Consider the following 19902-nt stretch of genomic DNA (forward strand, 5'->3'; position numbering starts at 1 on the left):
TGATCTGCATATTATAATTGCAAGTAGTTATAAGACTGATCAGTTTATTAAGATGTTGTGACAACCTCAGGAGCAAAGTTACAAAGTCATATTCTTTGGAAGTGGTAGGAAATGAATTAACATTGTTCCTTTTTTTTTTTTCTTTTTTTATTTCCCCTAACTAGTAGTGAAAAGGTTTTGCCTTCTCACCCCAAGGTCAGACTCTGACGAGAAAAAAACCTCTGTGAGCTGTGGTAGGAAATGCTCTAAATGGTTTAGTACCATATTTAAATTTGCATTTTATCTCTTTCTGATTGTGCTGGTGGCCATGGGTCAGCCTCAGAATTTGCATGAACTAAGAAGTGATTAGTAGGTTCAAAGATGTATATTGCTGATGTTAGAAATGTATATATATAAATGAAAGCCAGTGCTGTAATCAATGCTCTTTCTCTGTTTTTCTATGTAACAAAATAAAAAAGAAGTAAAAGAGGTTTTTAACTTTCCATTTTAGACACTTTTACCACTCATTTTTGCTTCCAAAGACCTTATCAGGAGTAATTTGTTTATTTAAGTGACTTCAATATTTTTCTTTGCTAACCCTTCCTGTGCTGTGTTCAAACCTCATACATTTTGGCTGTGCTGTTTTTAATGTTGTTACAGTGATCCTTTTTGCACCCCTGGGGTTTGTTTTTATCACATTACAGCTCTTACTTGCATATAGCCTATATGTGTACTTTATGAGGGAAGATGCTCTGGACTTTGTGTGTTTATTCCTTTTTGGTTTATTGTCATTCTCCTTTGGACAGTTGCAGTGCATATTTGCTATCAGCTGTGCCATCACCTCAAACTTATAAACATGGCACTGTGTGACAGCTGGTACAATCAGGTCCTGTGGGGCAGGGTGTCCATGGGATGGGCTGAAAGGGGATGGATGTGCTGTTGGAATAAGGTATGATCTGGACAGTCCTATGGGGTTTGTGTGGTAGAACCAGGGTCAGGATGGGAGATGAGGGAGGAGGGCAAAGAGAGCAGGAAGTGCAGCAGTAAATGGCTGCAGAGCTGGCCCTGGCTGCCGGTCTCCTTCAGCCATGAGACCCGGAGCTCTGTCCTGCCTTGGGCCATGGCTGCAGTCACAAACACTTTGGGTTGTTGATGTCATCCACTGCACAGGGGTCCAGCTGCATATTTCATCTTTAGGATGCATCCTGAAACAAATGCATTAAAAATTTCAGGTAAACCAGAAGTGGAAGTTGTAGCAATGTTTCTGCAGTGCTTTGCATTCTGATGGTGCTTGGGCAGCTCAGAGGCCCTGACAAAGCAAATTATATGCCAGGTTAAACTGAGTATATTTGGTACTAATTAACATTATTTCCTGGTAATTTTCCCTTTCAACATGCCAGATCTTTGTATAACAGTTGGACAGAGCTTTGGCCCTGGGTCCTTGATTTTTAGAATGGGACAAAGGTCCTGAAGAGTACAAAACTTTTGTTTGAGTGATCAAACAGGTCCTCACAAAGTGCTGACACTACTATCTTGCAGGAAGGTTGAGAAAACGGATTAGAAACATACCATAAACGTGAGTATCACAATTTATCTTGCTTTAAATGTGTATTGGTAGATATGGTAATTGGGAAATGAACAATTTACTAAAGCATTTGATAGTTTTCATTTTTAAATGCATTTTGAATTAGCAAACAAGTAACAAATGGATGAAACATTGTAAATTAAAATTAGAGAATTGTTTGGTTGTCTCCTGTGGTTTTGCTCTGCTTGCATTATTTTGTGGTAAATGTGAACAATAATAAAAGTTTTCCTAAGAAAAAAAAAGGTATAGAATATTCAATTATTCCAGTTACTCGATGGGATTTAGATTCCATCTCTACAGTTCCCTTGTGTGATACATTATGTTGTAGGTAGGCATGTTTTTGCAAAGATCAGGCTTGTGTAAAGGTAATGCCATACACTGTGTGGGTATGAACTCTTTTAACAGGTTTCCTATACCAGAAATTGTGGGGAACATCTTTGAAGAAAACTTCTGTCACAATGGCATCATCGTGTCTACAGATCTGTGCATTGCTGATGGCTTTATCAGGATTCACTGCATCACTTGTTACTACCATGTCCAACAGTTGGAAAGTTTTGGACTCCACAACAGAGCTGGTTCCTGCAGACTGGGTTTCTGAAGGTCTTTGGATGGACTGTGCAGCAACTGCTGTTGGATCAGTTCAGTGCAAGAGGTTCCTCTACATGCTGAGTACAGACCGTAAGTGAACTCAGTGGTCTTGGCATTTGTTCATCAAATCCAAGCATGGGGTTTTGTTCCTTCTTTCTGGGCAGGGTGTTAGCAGGCTGGGGGGCACAGAGTGCAGTTGTCCCAGAGAGCACTGCAGTACTCTGTGCTTTATAGTTTTCTGTGCTTTATTTCCATTTGCCTTTTCTCCATCAGTGTCTCTCACTGAATTAAAAAACTTCCAGCTTTCAATTTTGTTTCTCAGTGTGGTGTGCTTGCCCTGTGTATACAAAATAATGAGAAGGGTTAGGGCAAGATAAAATCCCTGTATGCCAAAACCTGTCTCTGCTATGATGACATACCAAAGAAAGCATTGCAGCCAAAATTCAGCCTAAGGATTGCAGGGGTGCACATGTGTGTGCTTTAGGTGGTGGCACAATGTCACCTGTGTCCCTACATCTTTGTGCTGGGATATCAGGGAGCAGCCATGCACTGGAGGTGTCAGAACAGCCCAGTATGGGCTGTATGTCTGGTATGGCCAAATCCAGTTTAAAGGGCCACCATGAAACCTGTGTTTCACCCTGCAGTTCAGCTCACTCACTGCTGTGGCTTTGCTGCCCTCTCTGGTGTGTTGACGTAGAGGTGTGGGTGATATACACTAAATCTGAGAATTTTTTAAAAATAGTTTTGGAAGAAATAGCATCTTTTCATTCAGCCTAGTTTTTCAATACAAGCAGATCATAGTTCCATGAGCACTGGTGTTTGTTTGTGATTTGCTGTGAGACAGCAATTATTAGATATTCCAGAACTGATTTGATACTTTGTGCTAAACCTTTGTACCTGGGTATTTTTTCTGGAATTTCTCAGAGGTGGTGAGCTTAGACTAAAACACATCTGTGCAATAGATGCTTCTGTGTTTTCTAGGGTCAACGATGCCAGCAGGGTAATTTATCTGCAGCTAGAAAGGGAAGAAATGTCTCAGTAGGGGCTGGAAGGTATTAGCTTGAATCATTCTGGATTTTAAAAGTATCTTTCTGTAAACACTGTCTTTATGGTAAAGGACTAGGAAGGACTGACATTGAAGTTCTTTCCTCAGCAGACTGAGTGTAGAAACAGTAACACTGTAGCTCTTGGAAATAGTATTTTGTTAAGCTTTCTGTCTTGAAAAGTACCTTGCATTTATTGTTTTACAACTTTCAGTTTTGTGCAGTCACTTTATGAGTGCTGTTAATATCATTTCTTCAAGTCTTCCTTGCTTTATAGGTTCCTGATTGCTGTCATTGCTATTTGTCTGGACTCTTCCAGCAGTTTTATTCTGAACATGCAGAGCTTAAACCTTAAAAACACCACGTGTCACAGACCATGAACTTTGTTTTTCTTGACACAGATGTGGACTTCCTTGGAGTCAGAGCTCCCTAACTGTAAGGCAGATCTCTAAAGGGTGAGAATTTAACTTTCAAGATGCAGTATGTTCATGGTTCTTCTGCAGGGCCCTCACTTTGGTGGCCTCATCTGCCTTCATCATGAGGAGGCCAGTTTAAGAACAAGTATCAGCATCTCATAATGAGGCCAGAGTTTGTAGGCTCAAAAGGAGGCCAATCACATGCTTCCAAGGATTTGAAAACCATTGCTCATTGCATCAGAGGCAATGTCAGCTTTTCACATCATCCTGGTGCCTGTTCAGCTCCTCTCCAGGACCTCCTCTCTGTGGGTACCAGGATGCCTTAAGTTTCTGGAAATCAGAGTGATGAGATGGGGCCAGCAATGACAGCATTTGGTTCAAGTGACTGGCTTAGAGCAATCCCAAAGGAGAGCTCCCAAGCTGTGGAAGGTGCTGATGTGAAGCTGTCAACACCAGCTCTGAAGCCCTGCTGGTGCAGAGCCTCCTGCAGAGCAGTACTGGCTGTTATGCCCATTGCCTGACAAGCCACAGGTTACAAAATATACTGAAGAATATCCTTATGGTCTTTAACACACTGGAGAGTGATTTCCTGAAGGGAATTATTAAAATGTCTGGTTCTGTATAGGAAACTCATGCACTTCAGGTCTGTAGTTTAATCTTTTCTGTTTATATGTGCGCTTTATGACTGCCTGTTGAAATACATTTCTTAACCAGGAAGAGATTGTTTAAAAATTATACTCTTCATTTTTAATTTCTATCCTTGGCATCAGTATAACAGCTGTGGACACTTGATTCAAGGTCCCAACTATCTCACCTTTGAAAGGGCTGTCAGCAGAAGTGATTGCTGAGATCACCAGCATAGCACCAGGAGATGAGGAAATGAGCTGGAAACTTTTTGAAGGGCTTTTAATGAAATGCAGATACCCCAGGGTACTGGTACAGTGTGTTCATTTCACTATGCCATCATTTTTCAAGTTGCAGTGACTAAGCAGAAGGAGGGAATTCTGTAACAGTCACCTGAGATCAATTCTTACCACACTCTATCTGGTTTCCTTAAAAGATTGCACAGGATCCCACTGCCAAATCTGGGCTTGTTTAAATCAGTGGCAATGATCCTCTTGACTGCTGTGGGAACCAAAATGTCATAGTGGCACTGTAATACCCCTTGGCAGCTGAACCTCCCAGCCCACAGCATCAGCTCAAAGTGACAGTGAATTTTGATGAAAAACAACAAATACCTGTTAGAGACAAATTGGGGCTCTCTCAAAGGCTAATCCTTCTGGTAGTGTTTACATAAATGCTGTGGAACTGTTACCATGTTGCATCATAGCAGAATTATTTTATGAAGAAACTCTGACTCCATTTCCTGGAGATAAGGGCAGGTTATCACTGCAAAAGATGGTTAACCACGTTTGGATCCACAAGTCCTTTAAAGTATTAACATGAGTGGGTGATGTGAATTGAGGCTACAATTCTATCTAGCCAAGAGCAGAAGCAACTAAACTGAATTTAACATATGCTTTGCCTAGAATAGCTTTTTTTTTAATTCTAAGGTATTCTAACAAACAGATGCAATTTGCTGATTTATATTATTTTTCTCATAGCTGTTTTTCTTCATAATTTGATTCCTTTTGATACAGGTCTGTCACACTAGCTCCTTCATTTCCTTATGTTTCAATTCCATGGCACACAATTGCACTTTGTTGCAATTTTAATACATTGTACAATTGTACAGAGTAAGCAGGACGGTTTTTAAGACTGAATGTGTTTAGCTGTAGATCAATAGACAGTAAAATATTAATAGAAACCACTAATCCATAAACTTTACCTTCCTGAAAGAAGCTGGCAGTACAGTTGTTGTGGATTACTTATGACCATAACTCCAAAAACTGCTAAATTTTCTAGCAGAATTATAAAGATTCTGTCCTCAAGCTGTTTTTTGTTTGAATCCTCAAGAGAGTATTACACAAAAGCTTTTTGATCTGACAGCAAAAATAAAATTACAAGCAATCTTAATCTAGTGTAGAATCTAGTTGACTTCAGAAAAGAGACAGCAATAAAATATTTGCCTATATTATCACTCTTACAAGGTATTTTGTAGAAATACTGACTGGAGTTTCTAGGCTGAGAAAAAGAAAAGGCTCATTTTTCACTTCCTATTAGAGAAAGAATTAATGTGGTCACTTTTTTTACACGCTTATATCTTTATCATGAACTGCTCCCACTTCTTATTGTCATGCCCAGTAAGTCTTATCTATGGGGAAAGAGCAAAGAGCAAAGGTAGACTCATTTTGGAGCGAAACCCAGAGATAAAACAGCAAGGAGGCTTCTGAAAGGCTTCACTTGATTGTAATCTAATTATAAGGATACTTAACTGTTACTACTCACAATATGACTGCTACCTTGGAAATTGTTGGTTTTATTTTGTCCTTGGGTGGGTTGGCAGTTATTGGAGCTACTTTGCCAAATAATTACTGGAAAGTCTCCAGTATCCATGGTTCTGTGATCACAACATCTACGTTGTTTGAAAACCTGTGGAAGAGCTGTGCAACAGACAGCACTGGAGTGTCCAACTGCAGGGATTTTGACTCTATGCTTGCACTGCCTGGTAGGTGACTTTGTGCCCCCTTGTTTATATTGCTTAAAAACTTATTGGCAAAAAGTAGTAAGGCTTTTGTTTTAATAATCTGGTAATACTGGAAAATAACTGGCCAAGAAGGACTTTGTGGGCTGAAGTAATAAAAATCTCTCAAGCAGCAGAATGTGTCAAGGAAAGGCTGTAAACTAAGGCAAATGAAGTTGGTTGATCAAGCATTTAACAAGCATTTAAAGTGGGTTGTAATCTCTTCTCTAGCATCTCGTGGGATGTCTTAGTAGGAGACATTTGTAAACTATTTATTTATTTGGAATTATTGTATAGACCTTATTTTGCAATACTTCCTAGCTAATGTACTGTGGCTGGAGTTTTTCATGTAAGAGGAAATACTGGTTTTAGCTGAGAAGTGGTAGTGGTTTTTTGTGAGTTGAGACTGAAAATTGTAGATAATCCAAGAAATACATGATAATATGTTATACGTATTATATTCTAAGTTATAGAAGGAATATATGCTATAAATTAATGTATCTTTAGGCTTGTCAACTAATGCCTACTACTGTCAGTTTAGTTAACTGACAGTAACTAAAGTCTATTTGGATGTGGTTTTAAATATCAAGAAATTCAGATCTGCTGGCCCCTGTCCTCTGTATCAGTCTTCATCATAATTGTGGTTGTCCTCAAATGCCCAACTAGGTGATATTCTGTGGATAATAAAGCATGTTTATAGACAGTAAAGCTATTTTTTTATTAATCCTGAATAATTCAGTATGTAGAAACTTATTTGGAATAAAAATAATGCCTTCCTTCTTGCTGAATCTGCCCTAGGAGGTGGCTAAACTAAATAGGCAGGAGGATACTCCTAATCTGAAGAATGTGTAATATAGGATTAGTGGGAATGAGGTGTTAAATTCACTTTCTCCCTCAATCTGAAGTAAAGGCTTGTTGTTGACCAGCTCTAACACTTGCATAGCAATTCTCTGAAACTGTGTTCAGTATTTAGGGAATAATCTGTTCTTTTCATCTTTCAGTCTTCTCTAACAATTGCTTTTAGAGAGTGTGCATGTGTGTGTATGAAGAGGAACATAACCCTATTTAAGCATTTTAGCCTCAGTAAGAGCAGGATCATTCCACGAGACATTGGCCTCTGCAAATCCCCTATGTCAGTGTGCACCAGCACTGCTGGGTTAGTAGCTGGACTTGATGATCTGAGAGATCTTTGCCAGCTTTAATGATTCTGTGGTTTTATTTATTCTTGTAAAAACCACTCCAAGGGCTGGTTTGTAGCTTGCTGCCACTGACTCCAGGCAGCATCTTGTCATTGATGTGTTTACATGGGGTGAGTATCTGCAGATTTGGGCCATGGGCCTGCAGGACATCAGCATCTGGAGAAAAAGTGGGTTTGAAAGAACCTGGTGGGGGTCAGAAAAGAGCACCACGAGTGTTAAAGCAAACAGAACAGAAGGCAAGCAACAGCAGGGCTCCTGAGAGCTGCAGGTAACAACACAGAGTCAGCAGGAAGGAGAAAACTGGGGGCAGAAAGTAAATGACTGGCACAGGCTCTGAAGTGAATTTGTGAAGATTAGCTTTGCTCTGTTGAAGAGGAGATCAGTCCTGCAGTATAGTTGAGGGGTAAAGGCAGAGGGAAGCAGAAGGGAAAACTTGCAAAACTGTGAAGATAAAACATTTTTAGAAAGGCAAGCTGAAAAAGAGAAGTCAGAAGACACTGGGTGGCAGTAACAGTTGAAAGGACAGCGGGGCAAAGCAGGAAAGAGGAAGAAAATGGGTTTGGCACCAAGGGCTCACAGCCAGTGGGACCTCTGAGAAACAGCCCTAGTGCTTGCAGACATGAACCAAGGCAGATTAAAAATTACCATGGTCAGTTTAGGTGTGTTTCAAATTCCTGTTTAGAAACTTAACTGAAACTGCTGCCAGGATGTCAGGGACTGAAGGGAGGGCAAAAAGGAAAAACAAGTGTCTTCATTACCTCTTATCAGAAGGTCAATGAAGATTTTCCTTGAAAGTTTCCTTACTGGCAACTGAGCTATATGAAATAGTTCTGGATTTTGCTTTATGTATGGGAAAAGACAGACTTGGTTCTTTTAAACCAATTTAGTGCTTTTGAGTTCACTATACCATTTGTCTAAATGACAAATATTTGAAGTGAGGAGCTTTTTAAATGCAATATTGAACAAGATTGAAACCACGACTGGCTAGTCCATATGGCCAGCACTGTCTGTCTAGTCACAACTAAGTCAAACATTTGATATAACTAATTGCCAAAGCATTGTAAACTCCCTTTTTTTTTTCTTCCCCTTCTTTTTAAAGTTCCATAGGTGTTTTTTCCAATGACAGGATTTGGGGATAATTTCTTACAATTGGTGTGGACTAATAAAATGCACTGACTTTATATCTTGTTAAATAAGCTAAGTTTAAAATAAAAATTTGAATTTTCTGAATTGTGAACTACAGTCCCTCAGTTAAGGCTGCTGAGGTTATGGTATTGTGGTACAGTTGTATGAAATCCCTTTCCCATTGGATTGCAAGCAAGGCTATGCTTGTGTGTCCTGGAAAGATATGGGGAATCCCATCTAACACTGCAGGAGTCCTTAGGAGCTGAAATGTGAGTTGTTGGACCCTGCTGGGTGATTGGCATGGTGAAAGATCCCAAACCTGAAAGCAGCATTGCTGAGTACTTACCTTAACAGTATCTTCTGCAGGCAAAAGCCTTGAACTGTTAGTGGTATTTTGAGGGGTCTTTCCACTTCTATTACTGTCTTGGAAAATTTAAAATTAGTGCTTAACAAAGCATTAACTCCTCCAATGATTTTAGCCTTTAATTCTATATATTTATCCCATGGGTGCTTATTGCTACCTTTGGTAACTCTTAAGCTGGTAGGACCAATACTCTTAAGCCACAGTAGGCTGAGTTGGAGTGTAAGAATCACTTTGCCTTCTGTCCCTCTGTCTGATTTTTGCTGTCTGAAGACAGACAGAAGTAGCCCAGCAGGTTGTTGTGGAGGATGTGGAGGTGGTCAGGGAGCAAGAGCTTGAATGCTGGCATCAATGATGTGTGTCCAGTTGGAATCAGGTCTCACCCTTTTGACGTAGGATTAAAACTGTAGAGTCATAAAATCATTGAGGTTGGAAGAGAACTTAATCCAGTTAGCAAAGTGAGCAGTTGTGACCCTGCCAGGTTGTGACGTGTTTATCTCACAACAAAGGTGCCGAAATGCCACTCGACCTGGAGCCTGCCAAATGCAGGCTGCCATGGTAAAAGACTCCAAAGTCCCCATGTGACCTTCTTTCTTAGGTGATTAATAATCTAGTCCTGGTTTTTGTGCAATTGATACCTAGATGTGAAGACCAGGAGCTTACAGAGCACAGAATTCCAGCATACCAGACTCCCTGACATGCCCACAGCAGCTGTAACCTCTGCACAGGAGAATGTCCCAGGGAGGAGTTCTGCAGCTCTCAGACACACTCACCCCTGTTTCTTACACTGAGTTTGAAGTGCACTGCTAACTTGAGCTCCATTCTTTCCCATCTCTCCCTGGAAGCAGCAAAGCTGGCACCTTTCTCCAGTTCCTCAGTAGTGCCAGAGCCTTGCACACCTTGACTATCACCTGGATTTCAGATGTGTCCTGTGCACTCAGCTGTGCACGTGGCAGGAATTCAGAAGCACTTGTGAGTAGGGGACTTCTTCCTGCTCCTGCAAGTGACCATGTGTACCACTGGGCATTTCCACAGCAATGTAAGGGATGAGTGGCTTGCTGTAGTTCTTCAGGATTTACTAAAGACACAAGATTTACTGAGCTTGTAAGTGTAGGCATAGTTCAACTCCCAAATCTGTTTGACTTGAAGGCTAAACACACTTGGATTTGGAGGCTTCTCTGAGCCATGTGACAAAGTTGGACAAGATTCACTCATTACTGTACCTGTTAATTTCACTTCCTCTAATCACTTTTATTTCTTTCAGCACAAGATTAATGCAATTTCTGTATAGATCCTGACTTGTTTTCTCTTTTTCTGCCTCAGCTCACATTCAGGCATGCCGTGCCCTGATGATTACTTCCATCCTTTTGGGATTCTTAGCTGCAGTACTCACACTGCTTGGTATGAAGTGCACAAACATTGGGTTGAGTGATGAAGATGGAAAAATGAAGTTTACTGTCACAGGAGGATTTCTTTTTGTTTTAGGAGGTAATATTGAAACTGAAATGAGAGCACTATTGGTACTTTGTATGGCTTTCACAGCCCGACTAAATGAAATAAACTTATTCTTAGTTTAAATCTGTGACAGCCATTAAAGGAATCATTCACCTGTGTGCTTTTTAAACTTTTTCTGGTAGGCCTCTGCTCCATGGTGGCTATTTCTTGGTATGCTGCAATGGTTACTGCTCAGTTTTTTGACCAACTGTACGCTGGAACCAAGTAAGTGAATGTGTCTGTCATACCAAACTCCATCGTGTGTTGGACAGCTGCACTAACCTCAACTGCTGCAGAGTTTCAGAACCTGGATGGATCCCATTATCCAGTCCTACAGGAAGGAAAAAATGTATTCAGGGAATCTTTTCACCTCAGAGATATTGGTGGAGAGGGAGGAGAGGTCTTCCTGGAAGAGTTAGTGAATGTGAGAGGGATACCAACCCCACATCTGAGGGGGTTTTGTACTGTGTTTGCATTTTCTTCACAGACTCAGTTAAGTGTGTATCTCAATGTTATGAAGAAGAAAAGGTAAAAATTCTTAATCTGCTTTGGCATTTAGACCAAAATAGGTACAAAACTCAAGTTCTGACTAGAATAAAGTACCTCAGATATACCTGCAAGGGAAAATCACCTGCAAAGCAGCTCGAGCTTTGTACTAGAGATGTGCAGAAAAATCTGCTGCCTGTCTTATATATGTCTATATATTAACAGCTCAACATTTGTTTGCCTTACGAGTTAAAACAAGGCAAAATCTGTAGGATTATTAGCTAGTGCAGTTGCATGCAAACAAGTTTTGAGGTATAAAAACCCTTGCTCTTTGTCTGATATAAAAGTTGTCAAAACCAAATGGCAGCTTATGGCACCTTATCTAGGTGCCCTGTTTAGGAATGAGGAACAAGGGTAGAGGTGACTGTGCCTCTCCTTCAGAGAGGGGGAAAAGGAGAGGAAAACTTTGTCTGTGGAATATGAGACATCTATAATATACTTCTACCAAGTATATAAATCATAGATCAGTAAACTATAAATTGTTAGTTGCTAGGCTCATATTTGAAGTGTTTTGTAAAGTTCCCACCCAGGAATCAGTTCAGGGAAGTTAGAGGTGAAGTGCTTTGTGATAAATCAAAGTACTTTAAGCAGTTGCTTTTGTTGTTTGTCAGTTTTCCCTGTGTTTTCAATGAAGTGCTTAGAAATAAATTGTATTTGTGCAGTTACCTTTGTTGCTTTATATCCCCTTGAGAGAACTATATGAAGGGTAATAAATGGATTAGAGAGCTGAAACAACGTTGATAAGGAATTTCGGTTAGTCGGATAGTTGGTGTGTTTGCCATAGCTTTGGGGCTCATCATCAGTGCCTGTTAATCAGTCACCAGATGGTTTACATTCAGTAGCTAAAGAAATTTTTTTTTCATATCTCAACTTCATGTTTAAGCTATTGATTCACTGATGAATTAAGTTTGATCATTGGTAAAGCTGAACATGCAACCTGTGGGACAATTTTTAAATTCACTTGCATGCCAGTGTTGATCCTCACTCTTAACAGACTGGCAAATCTGGTTTTTCAGATTGCATTTTTTTGGTCTGACTTCAGCAAATTTGTGAAGTTGACGTCTGCTAATTCTTAGAGGAGTTTCTCCTACAGTTCTGAAGGCAAACTAAGTTCTCCTGCAGATGTCTCCTATATACTTTGCTTTGGTATGACATCTACAGCATTCTTGTCTGTAGGTGACTGGTGAGCAGAAATGATTGCAGGCACTGGGCAATGTGCAATTTTTACTCCTGGGTTTGTTTGATAATGACTCTCTGCTTCTTCCATGTTTGGAAGTACCTAAAGCAGTGGAAACCTTGTGGCTCCCACGTGCAATGAGACACAGAGAGCTGTGAACCTGTGTAAACCTCTGAATGCATCCTGTTAGCAATGAACTCCAGAGTCAGAACCTTTGCCACTTTTCAATAATTGTCTTTCCAAGTGGAAAGAAAAGACAAATCTCTGGTTCCATGGTACCTTCAATGCAGTCCAGGACACTTTTTTTGCCCTTATATTGGGTATCTCAGACCAGAGATGTACAGGTGGATTGTGGATATAGTTTTTGTCTGATCATGAAAATTTGTTTTCCTCTTTTTATGAAACTCCTGCCAAACTGTTCCAGACTCAGTTGTGTCTAGTCTTTGGGACAAATTCATTATCAATTAATGTCTTGGACTGGACTAGGGGATTTCCTGAAAGATATAGTTTTGTACAGTAAAATAGGGAACTATTCTTTTTCAGCCTGGAACATTCATAAATGCCTTTCAGCCATACAGCCACAGAGGGTGCTGAATATCCTTTAGGGTATCTAAGTTTGAAAACTAGCCCTATTCAACCAGCCACTTCTAAGTGACCTAGTGTTGTGTCCATAGAAAACTGATGTCAGCCTTCTCTCAGCATATAGAGTGTAAGATCTGAATTATTCAGTTGCACAAAATCCTTTCAGTGACACAGCCAATTAAAGGGCAAAACGAGTGTTGTGGATTGCACAGAAGATTGTCATTAGTATTTATTATCAATAATTTGTTAAATATTGTTAAATTATTTATTGCTACTTATCTTTATGTTGCTTAGTACTCTCTGTACTGTTAGTAATTTGGCAGATCAGCTCTATACAAATAAGAGTTTTACTGAGCAGACACAAAGCCAGACCTGTTCTCTGTTAACTGTTCAAGTGGCTTTCAGTTAGCTGATTTCTACACAAATTAGAATTTGTTTGCATGGTTTTGTGATCCTGTTATAAGTTGTTTCCATAAATTCTTTCATGTTTCAGGTATGAACTAGGAGAAGGTCTGTACTTAGGCTGGACTGGATCTATCCTTTATATACTTGGTGGGATCCTACTGACCTGTTCCTGCAGAGGGAAGGAAAAACAGAATTACAGGTAATCTTGGATTTGCCAGTTGCAGTAGTAGTGTCAATCACACACCACTTTGTACCTGTGCACTGTTCTGTCTCTCTCTCACCCCCTGGTATAAATATGTATAAATTACAGCCAGTGCTATGGCATGTCACAGACTGCTGATGGCAGGGGATGCTGTACTAAACACTTGTGCCTCCCAGACAGGTGCTTGATGCATCATCATCAGCAGTCACCTTTAACTTGTATTTGGTAATTCTGGGCACTGCTGATGGTGAAAATATGCAGTGAAAGAGCAAACTGTCACCAGAAGAAATGTATATAAAACCCCATAATGAATTATGATCCAGTTTCTCTGCAGTACTCACTGTGAGTAAAATATTCAAACACTGTTCAGTCTGCAGAAAGTGTAAAGGCATTTCCCAAAGCACATGGAATTGATCACTAGAAACATGGCTCTTTTCTTGTTCTTTATAGAAGTGTCTTGTTGCACATCAAATCAGGAAAGGTGAGATTTCTGGCCTCAATATTTAACCTTCCCTCCTTTCTTGTTTCAGTCTTAAATTTTGACACATACAGAAGGCCTCTTTTTGAAGGAGAGGGATGAAAGAGGCAGAAATAGCAGAGGTCCATGTCTACCAGAACTCAAATAGCTTGGAGGTTGTACTAGCTGAGCTTGACAGGGTTATAATATGCAAGGAAGAAGCATATTCACTGTTGGTCTATTTAATCTTAGGAAAATTATATCAAAATGTAGTAAGTGAGTGTTCCTTTGGTACTCTATTGCCTAATCTGAAACCATTTCAATTTTATGGTAATCTTTCATCAGCCACATTGGACTTTAGATCTTGCTCACATTACTTTGTTACAAAGTACCAAATGCCCTGAAATGTCCTGAAAATCAGGTAAAACAGATCTATGAAAGAAGTTCAACATGATGAATGATAGCTGAAGGGATAGGGTGAAGGTACCACTGTTTTCTTCCTTTGTCATCTTGATTCTGTATTAAAACCTACAGCTTGTACAAAGGTGCTGAGGGCTTCTGCTTTAGGGCCTTGGCTGAATGCCTGGAGGAAGAGCACATGGGAGTTAGGAACCCAGAGTGTGGCTGAGGTGTGAGAGATGCTGTGCAGCCCATCAGGGACCCCATCCATTCCCCCTTAGCTACCAGAACAATGAGAGCAGGAGGCCTCTAATTTCTGCCCTGTTGTGAAGAATGTGCTATGGGTGGGTTGGATCCAAAGCTGAGTAACTTCTAAGTGTCTGAACCATGGGCATGTGTCTGATACCTATTATTTTGTATGTTTTTTCCTTGCTTTACAGTCCCAAGAAGTATGCATATTCAGCAGCCCAGGCACCTTCTCAGCCACACATGTACCCCAGGAACTCTGAGACAGTCATAAGCAACAAGGAGTATGTCTGAGCTTCCACCCTGCAGCACCTGTAGTGTTAGTGACTTATGGACTCCAATAAAGAAGTGAACTACTTCTTTATTCTGGTTCCAAGTTGCAATCCTATGCCTTAGTTTGGAGCAGTACCAGGAGGAGGTCTGGCTTTCAATGTAAATAGCAATGGTTTTCAGATGGAAATAGCTTTCTACAGAAGATGCTGTGATGTGAAATCCTGTGGCATGAAGGTTTTCTGCATGCTGAGAAGCCTGGTAAAATTTAACCATAGGGCAGTATATGCTGACACTGGAGAGCAATGGTTCCTATTTCAGCTGACTCAAACATGTGGAACTGATAGCTGTATCTGACTGCAAGTTCATATGCCTCACAGTTAGAAATGTGTTTTGTTTTCATTAATGTTTAGCTTCCTTCTTTTGTTCAGCAGCTTAAGCTTTTGACAAGAAATAAACTTTGTTCCACAGACAAACAGATTTTTTGACAAGTGGAATTCTCTAAGAAGGATCTTATGCTATACTGAAATTCTTATTATATATGATAGTCAAGGTTTATAAAAGCTACAAAAATGTTTCTAGCAAATCTGCTTGAATTACCTTCAAATCTGCAGATGTACAACAAATTTCTTGTTGGCTGTAATGCAGATACAGAAGATAAACAATACAGAGTGAACAAAACACAGCTGGGAGTGGAGAAAGCATCTGGTGTGGAAATGCCTTGTGGTAACTAAGAAAATGATAGCCTGAGATTTTTATTTTTATTTCTATGGTTTTAGCTTTAAAAATAACACTACTTTAACTTTGAGCAGTCTTTAACTTTGGGAACTTGTACTGCATCTGAATTGTCTAATTCATGTAATTCCCCAGTGGTTTGATTTTCTGTCATTGTTCCATCATTAGAATTTCTGCCTTGAACAACTCCACTGCTGGGAGCATATGTTTGCCTTGTGTGAGCACTTAGGCAGATGGCAGTGAGCTAACTTTACTTCTTACTTATGCTTTCAGCAAGGTGGAATGGAATTTCACCCTGCAGGTTCTTGGGTTCCATAACTTGTCCCTTTTAAATGACAATGTGTCCATGCAGTTTGACAAAACTCTGTTTTGAATGGCTGATGATAAACACATAGCAGTCTGATCTGCCCCATGTTCTAAGTTTCATGCCCAATAGATCATTTCAGAGGGCAACCTGTGAGCAGCCTCAGCAGAAATGATTTAGCCATGCTGCTTGCATGCAGGAACAGCTGACTTGTACACTGACACATTAAGGCATGAACTGGGCCCTGTTAGACTGAGTAAGTAAAGCTAAAAGGAGTGGTGATTGCTTCTAGATTGCCAGTGTCATCTTCTTCCCTGCACTATCATCTGCAGTTCTTGAAATAATTCCTTTGGTGTTTTAGAGAACAATTTCAAAAGCTGAAAAGGCACTTAGCCTGCATGATGGGAGCAGAACTCCTTACCATCACCTGTATATTCTGTCCTCTGGATTTTTAGGTAATTTTGAAGGTGCTTTGTTCTAGTTGAACATAAGGAAATCGCAGAGACAAAGCATCAACCACTGTCAGTTTCCCACCAAAGGCTGTGTCAGCTCATTAACATGAATAATGATCCAGTAGGTGAGAGAGAAATTCAGAACTTCCTTGGTCTGGCATCACTGGGAAGTTTAATTAAAAAACAGGAATAAAATCCCTGTGTGGTAACTCCTTCCTTTGTTCATACATCGTATCCATACTCAGTGTCATTCAGGGGGAAATAACTGGTGAAGATTCCAGGCCTTTCTCTGTTTGTTTACAGTCCTTCCAACCATTTTCTGTTTCTGCTCTTATTCCCTGCTTATCTGCCCTCTTTCCATGCATCACCAACAGAAATGCTCGGAAGGAATTTAATGAACCATCATCTCAGTTATGGGGGTAAAATGTTTTATGTACAGGTGATTTAGGAAGTGATTTTTTCCTTTTTTTTAACTCTGTAGCAAGTCACTTCACTTTCTTTAAAGGATCTTCACACATTGCTATTTTTAAGTCCTTTGCTCGGCGGAGCAGAGTGCTTTGGTATCTGCAATTCTTCTTCATATCTCTGCAGCTGGGACCAAAATCCTGCATTTGGCTCTGCTACGGGTCTGGCAGCTTTCACAGCCTAGAGAACAGGAGAGACACAGTAGAGGCAAGGTATCCTGCATTTGTGGAAGTCATGCAAATGAATTTTGAACTTAAAATTTAGAGAAGCTTTACTTTGGTTTTGATTTGGCTACAGAGTAACAAACAGCTATTTTGGTGAGCTGACTTCACTGTGTGCTTGCTGGGAACTGCCAGGTGGGCCTGGTTCCAGAATGGATTCATGGCCAGACACCAGACAGAGCTGTTGATCTGCTGGAAATGGGAAAGTCTCCCACCAAGTGCAGTGACACTGCTCATGTTTAAGGTGATAGTGTGAAACTTGGTCACTCTGCACACCTCAGTCCAAATTAAGCAAATTGAGTATCTAAAGTGATACCCCTGACAAATGGGTGAAGACAAAACCCACAGAGCACAAGTAGTTTGTATTGGATGGGCTTCCTAGGAAAGCTGACACATCATTGCTCATAGCAACAATAGCTGTGGCTGAGAGCTGGCAGGTCCTGGGCTCTCTGCAGGCCTGGCTGGATGTTCCTTGCTGTGAGGAGCTGTCACACAGGAGCAAACCCTGCATAACAATTCCTGCACCCACTTTGTCTTCACTTACCGTGACTGTGCAAATGATAGAGAAAATGCTCACTAAGCAACCGGCTTGGTATGTTTGCTACCTGTAGAGACCTCACACTGAAAACTTACGAGACCAAGCTGGGCATGAAAAAACTTACAGGGGATCGTTTATTGAAATGTTGAATCGCTGTATAACTGCAGGAGGAAGCACCAAAATAATTCTACGAGAAATCATCATTATTCATAAGAAGCATTTCGTTTCTTCCCCAAAAGAGCTGTAAATACGAATCTGGACGTCAGCACATTACCTCAAAGGCGTCCTTGAGCGGGAGCTGCCGGTGTCTCATGAGATAAGCGGTGCAGATGGCAGCGGAGCGGCTGCGGCCGTTCTTGCAGTACACCAGGCAGCGGCCCCCGGCCCGCACGGCCTCCTCGATGGCGGCGCCGCAGGGCTCGAAGTACCGGGCCAGGTCCTCGGCCGGGTCATCGAACACGGGCACGCGGATGCCGCGGACGGCCCGCAGCGCGGGGAAGGGCTGCAGCCGGGTGACATTGACGCAGAAGGTGACCCCCTCCCGCGCCAGCAGCTCCTCGTCGCACGCTGCCCTGGCCGTGCCCAGCAGCAGCGAGGCCGTGACCGGGCAGAGCTGCAGCATCGGCGGGCACGGGGCACCCACCGGCCCCGGCGGCGGCGCGGGGCTCCCGGTGCCGGCGCGGCCACCCGCGCTCTGCTGGTGCGTTGCGCTAACCTTACCCTGCTATATTTATCCCTCCCTGCCTGCGGCCGCCTAGAGGCTCCAGGCAGGTCCTAGTGCCGGCCGCATCCCCAGAGCTGCGCTTGGAAAGCTGAAAGCACTTTCGGAGCCACGGCTCACTTGTAAAAGCAGTGGATTTGTACAGTCGCTACCCCAGAGCAGCCGCTTACCGGCCGTGTTCTGCACGGGAATGCTGCTGCTGCTGCTGCTGCGGGCGGTGCTGTTGGTGCAATGATGCAATGCTGAGTTGTGTCAGGGTGGGTTTAGGCTGGATATTAGAAAAAGGTTCTTCACCCAGAGAAGATCCAGTTGGGCACTGGAACAGGCTCCTCGGGGCAGTGGGCACAGCACCAAGCCTGAGAGAGCTCAGGGAGTGTTTGAACAGTACTCTTGGGCACATGGTGAGACTCTTGGGGATGTTCTGTGCAGCACCAGGACTTGGACTCCATGATCCTTGTGGGCTTGGCCCTTCCAACTCAGCATATTCTGTGATTGATTCTGTGATTTTCCTGAGCATCTCGGTGCCCCTTTCCTACAACAAAAGCGTCTTTTGAGTGCCCAGAAAATGATTTACTAGGCTGGCCAGATAGCATAGTGCTAATCTTTCTGGACTCCAGTAGAATTGCTGGTGTGCTGCCAGGGCAGAGAGCATCTTGCACCTGAGTGTGCTGCCGTGGGTTTGAACTGCACAGGATGGGTGGGGATGGGCCAAGCCCAGCCAGGTGAAGGTCACCTTGGCCAGTGTGGGCAATGCTGCGGGGCTGGTCACAGGTGCCAGCTGCTTCCTGGAGGCTGAGCTGCTTCAACCCTTTGCTTTCAGGCCAAACAGGAGCATTTGACTGATATTTGCTGCTGACACAAAAATGAACCTGAACTGTTGCAGCAGCTGAGCACAGACTGGTGTGAAGTGCAATGCCACCCATTCAGGAATGAGAAGTGAGGTACAGGGATGAGCTTTTAATTGACCATGGAGGGAGGAAAACTGGACCTGCCACACACCTGCCATCATTTGTGTCAACAGCAGCCTGTCAGTGAGATGCTGGCTCTGGAGCCAAAGGAGTTGGCTCTCTCACATAAGCACAAGAGCATGCTGTCCCCTCCTGTTACCCAGCACATGAAAGCTGATTCAGCTGCCCCCTTGCTTCCTGTGCTCAGGGCATGGCTGCTGCAGGGCCCCAGGAGCCTCGGTTCAGGCTGGAAAGGAGAAAGCTCAACTGGAGACCCCTGATGCTGCCCACCCCAGCAGCATGGGGAGAGCTCCTGGATTCCTCCACAGCCACTCTTTCCAGGGATATTGGACCTTCCCTGGCAGTGACTCTTGCCCAACTTAGCATTTCCATGGCACACCCCTTATTGCCAGGCCATGATGGGGGCATTCAGGCAAGGAGCCTCTCTGCAATCACTGCCATGGACTCCCCTGTGGGACAGGCACAAGTCAATGCCCCACACTGTGGGGAAGAGCTGCTGCCCTGCCTTCCTCTGGCAGAGGCTCACCCCTCTGCCTGCACTCAGCAGTGAGCTTTCTTGGGCCCTTGCAGAATCCCTGGGTGGTGCTTTTTGGGCACACTCCAGTTCATACCAAAACCATGATCTTGATTTCACTTGGCATCACACTTGCTGTGCCATGAACCCTCACTGATCTGTGTGGGTGGCAGTAGCCCATCAGATGGCTCTGGGATCCCCCAGACAAGCCTGGTGGGAGTTACTGGTTTACCAGTGCCTGCAGCTCATCCCAGCACTGATCCAGGTGTGTTACCCAGGTGACACCA

The 19902-nt window shown here is 42.4% G+C and overlaps 2 protein-coding genes across 4 annotated transcripts; one reads left to right on the plus strand and one right to left on the minus strand.

The window, feature by feature from the left end:
• Positions 1 to 27: 27 nt before the first annotated feature.
• Positions 28 to 18413, minus strand: DUSP28 (dual specificity phosphatase 28). 2 transcript variants are annotated; one of them, XM_071437115.1, is made up of 2 exons: positions 17687 to 18413; positions 28 to 2489 (listed from the first exon to the last, which is right to left on the minus strand). In XM_071437115.1, exons 1-2 carry the CDS (start codon positions 18032 to 18034, stop codon positions 2253 to 2255), a joined length of 585 nt encoding a protein of 194 aa, XP_071293216.1. In that variant the 5' UTR covers positions 18035 to 18413; the 3' UTR covers positions 28 to 2252. The 2 variants fall into 2 exon arrangements, with proteins under 2 accessions (XP_071293216.1, XP_071293217.1); XM_071437116.1 differs by lacking the exon at positions 28 to 2489 and adding an exon at positions 16342 to 16833 and having other exon boundaries at positions 17687 to 18366.
• On the plus strand, positions 2023 to 15878 carry LOC139594744 (claudin-15-like). 2 transcript variants are annotated; one of them, XM_071437114.1, is made up of 5 exons: positions 2023 to 2242; positions 10243 to 10407; positions 10557 to 10638; positions 13212 to 13322; positions 14622 to 15878. In XM_071437114.1, the coding sequence occupies exons 1-5, from the start codon at positions 2023 to 2025 to the stop codon at positions 14719 to 14721; spliced, it is 678 nt and encodes a 225-aa protein (XP_071293215.1). In that variant the 3' UTR covers positions 14722 to 15878. The 2 variants fall into 2 exon arrangements, with proteins under 2 accessions (XP_071293215.1, XP_071293213.1); XM_071437112.1 differs by lacking the exon at positions 2023 to 2242 and adding an exon at positions 6003 to 6219.
• Positions 18414 to 19902: the final 1489 nt, after the last annotated feature.

The sequence above is a fragment of the Agelaius tricolor genome, unplaced genomic scaffold (assembly GCF_023055355.1).
Source record: "Agelaius tricolor isolate 1412-34295 unplaced genomic scaffold, bAgeTri1.0.p SCAF_12, whole genome shotgun sequence".
Taxonomy (NCBI): Eukaryota; Metazoa; Chordata; class Aves; order Passeriformes; family Icteridae; genus Agelaius; species Agelaius tricolor.

Bases quoted from the DNA above. Each gene is read 5' to 3' on its own strand.
- LOC139594744 (XM_071437114.1), top strand. From the start codon at position 2,023: ATGGCATCATCGTGTCTACAGATCTGTGCATTGCTGATGGCTTTATCA. The intron at 2,243-10,242 runs GTAAGTGAACTC...TTTCTGCCTCAG, and splicing joins CTACATGCTGAGTACAGACC to CTCACATTCAGGCATGCCGT. The intron at 13,323-14,621 runs GTAATCTTGGAT...CTTGCTTTACAG, and splicing joins AAGGAAAAACAGAATTACAG to TCCCAAGAAGTATGCATATT.
- DUSP28 (XM_071437115.1), bottom strand. From the start codon at position 18,034: ATGCTGCAGCTCTGCCCGGTCACGGCCTCGCTGCTGCTGGGCACGGCC. The intron at 2,490-17,686 runs GTAATGTGCTGA...TTGTATACACAG, and splicing joins CGCTCAAGGACGCCTTTGAG to GGCAAGCACACCACACTGAG.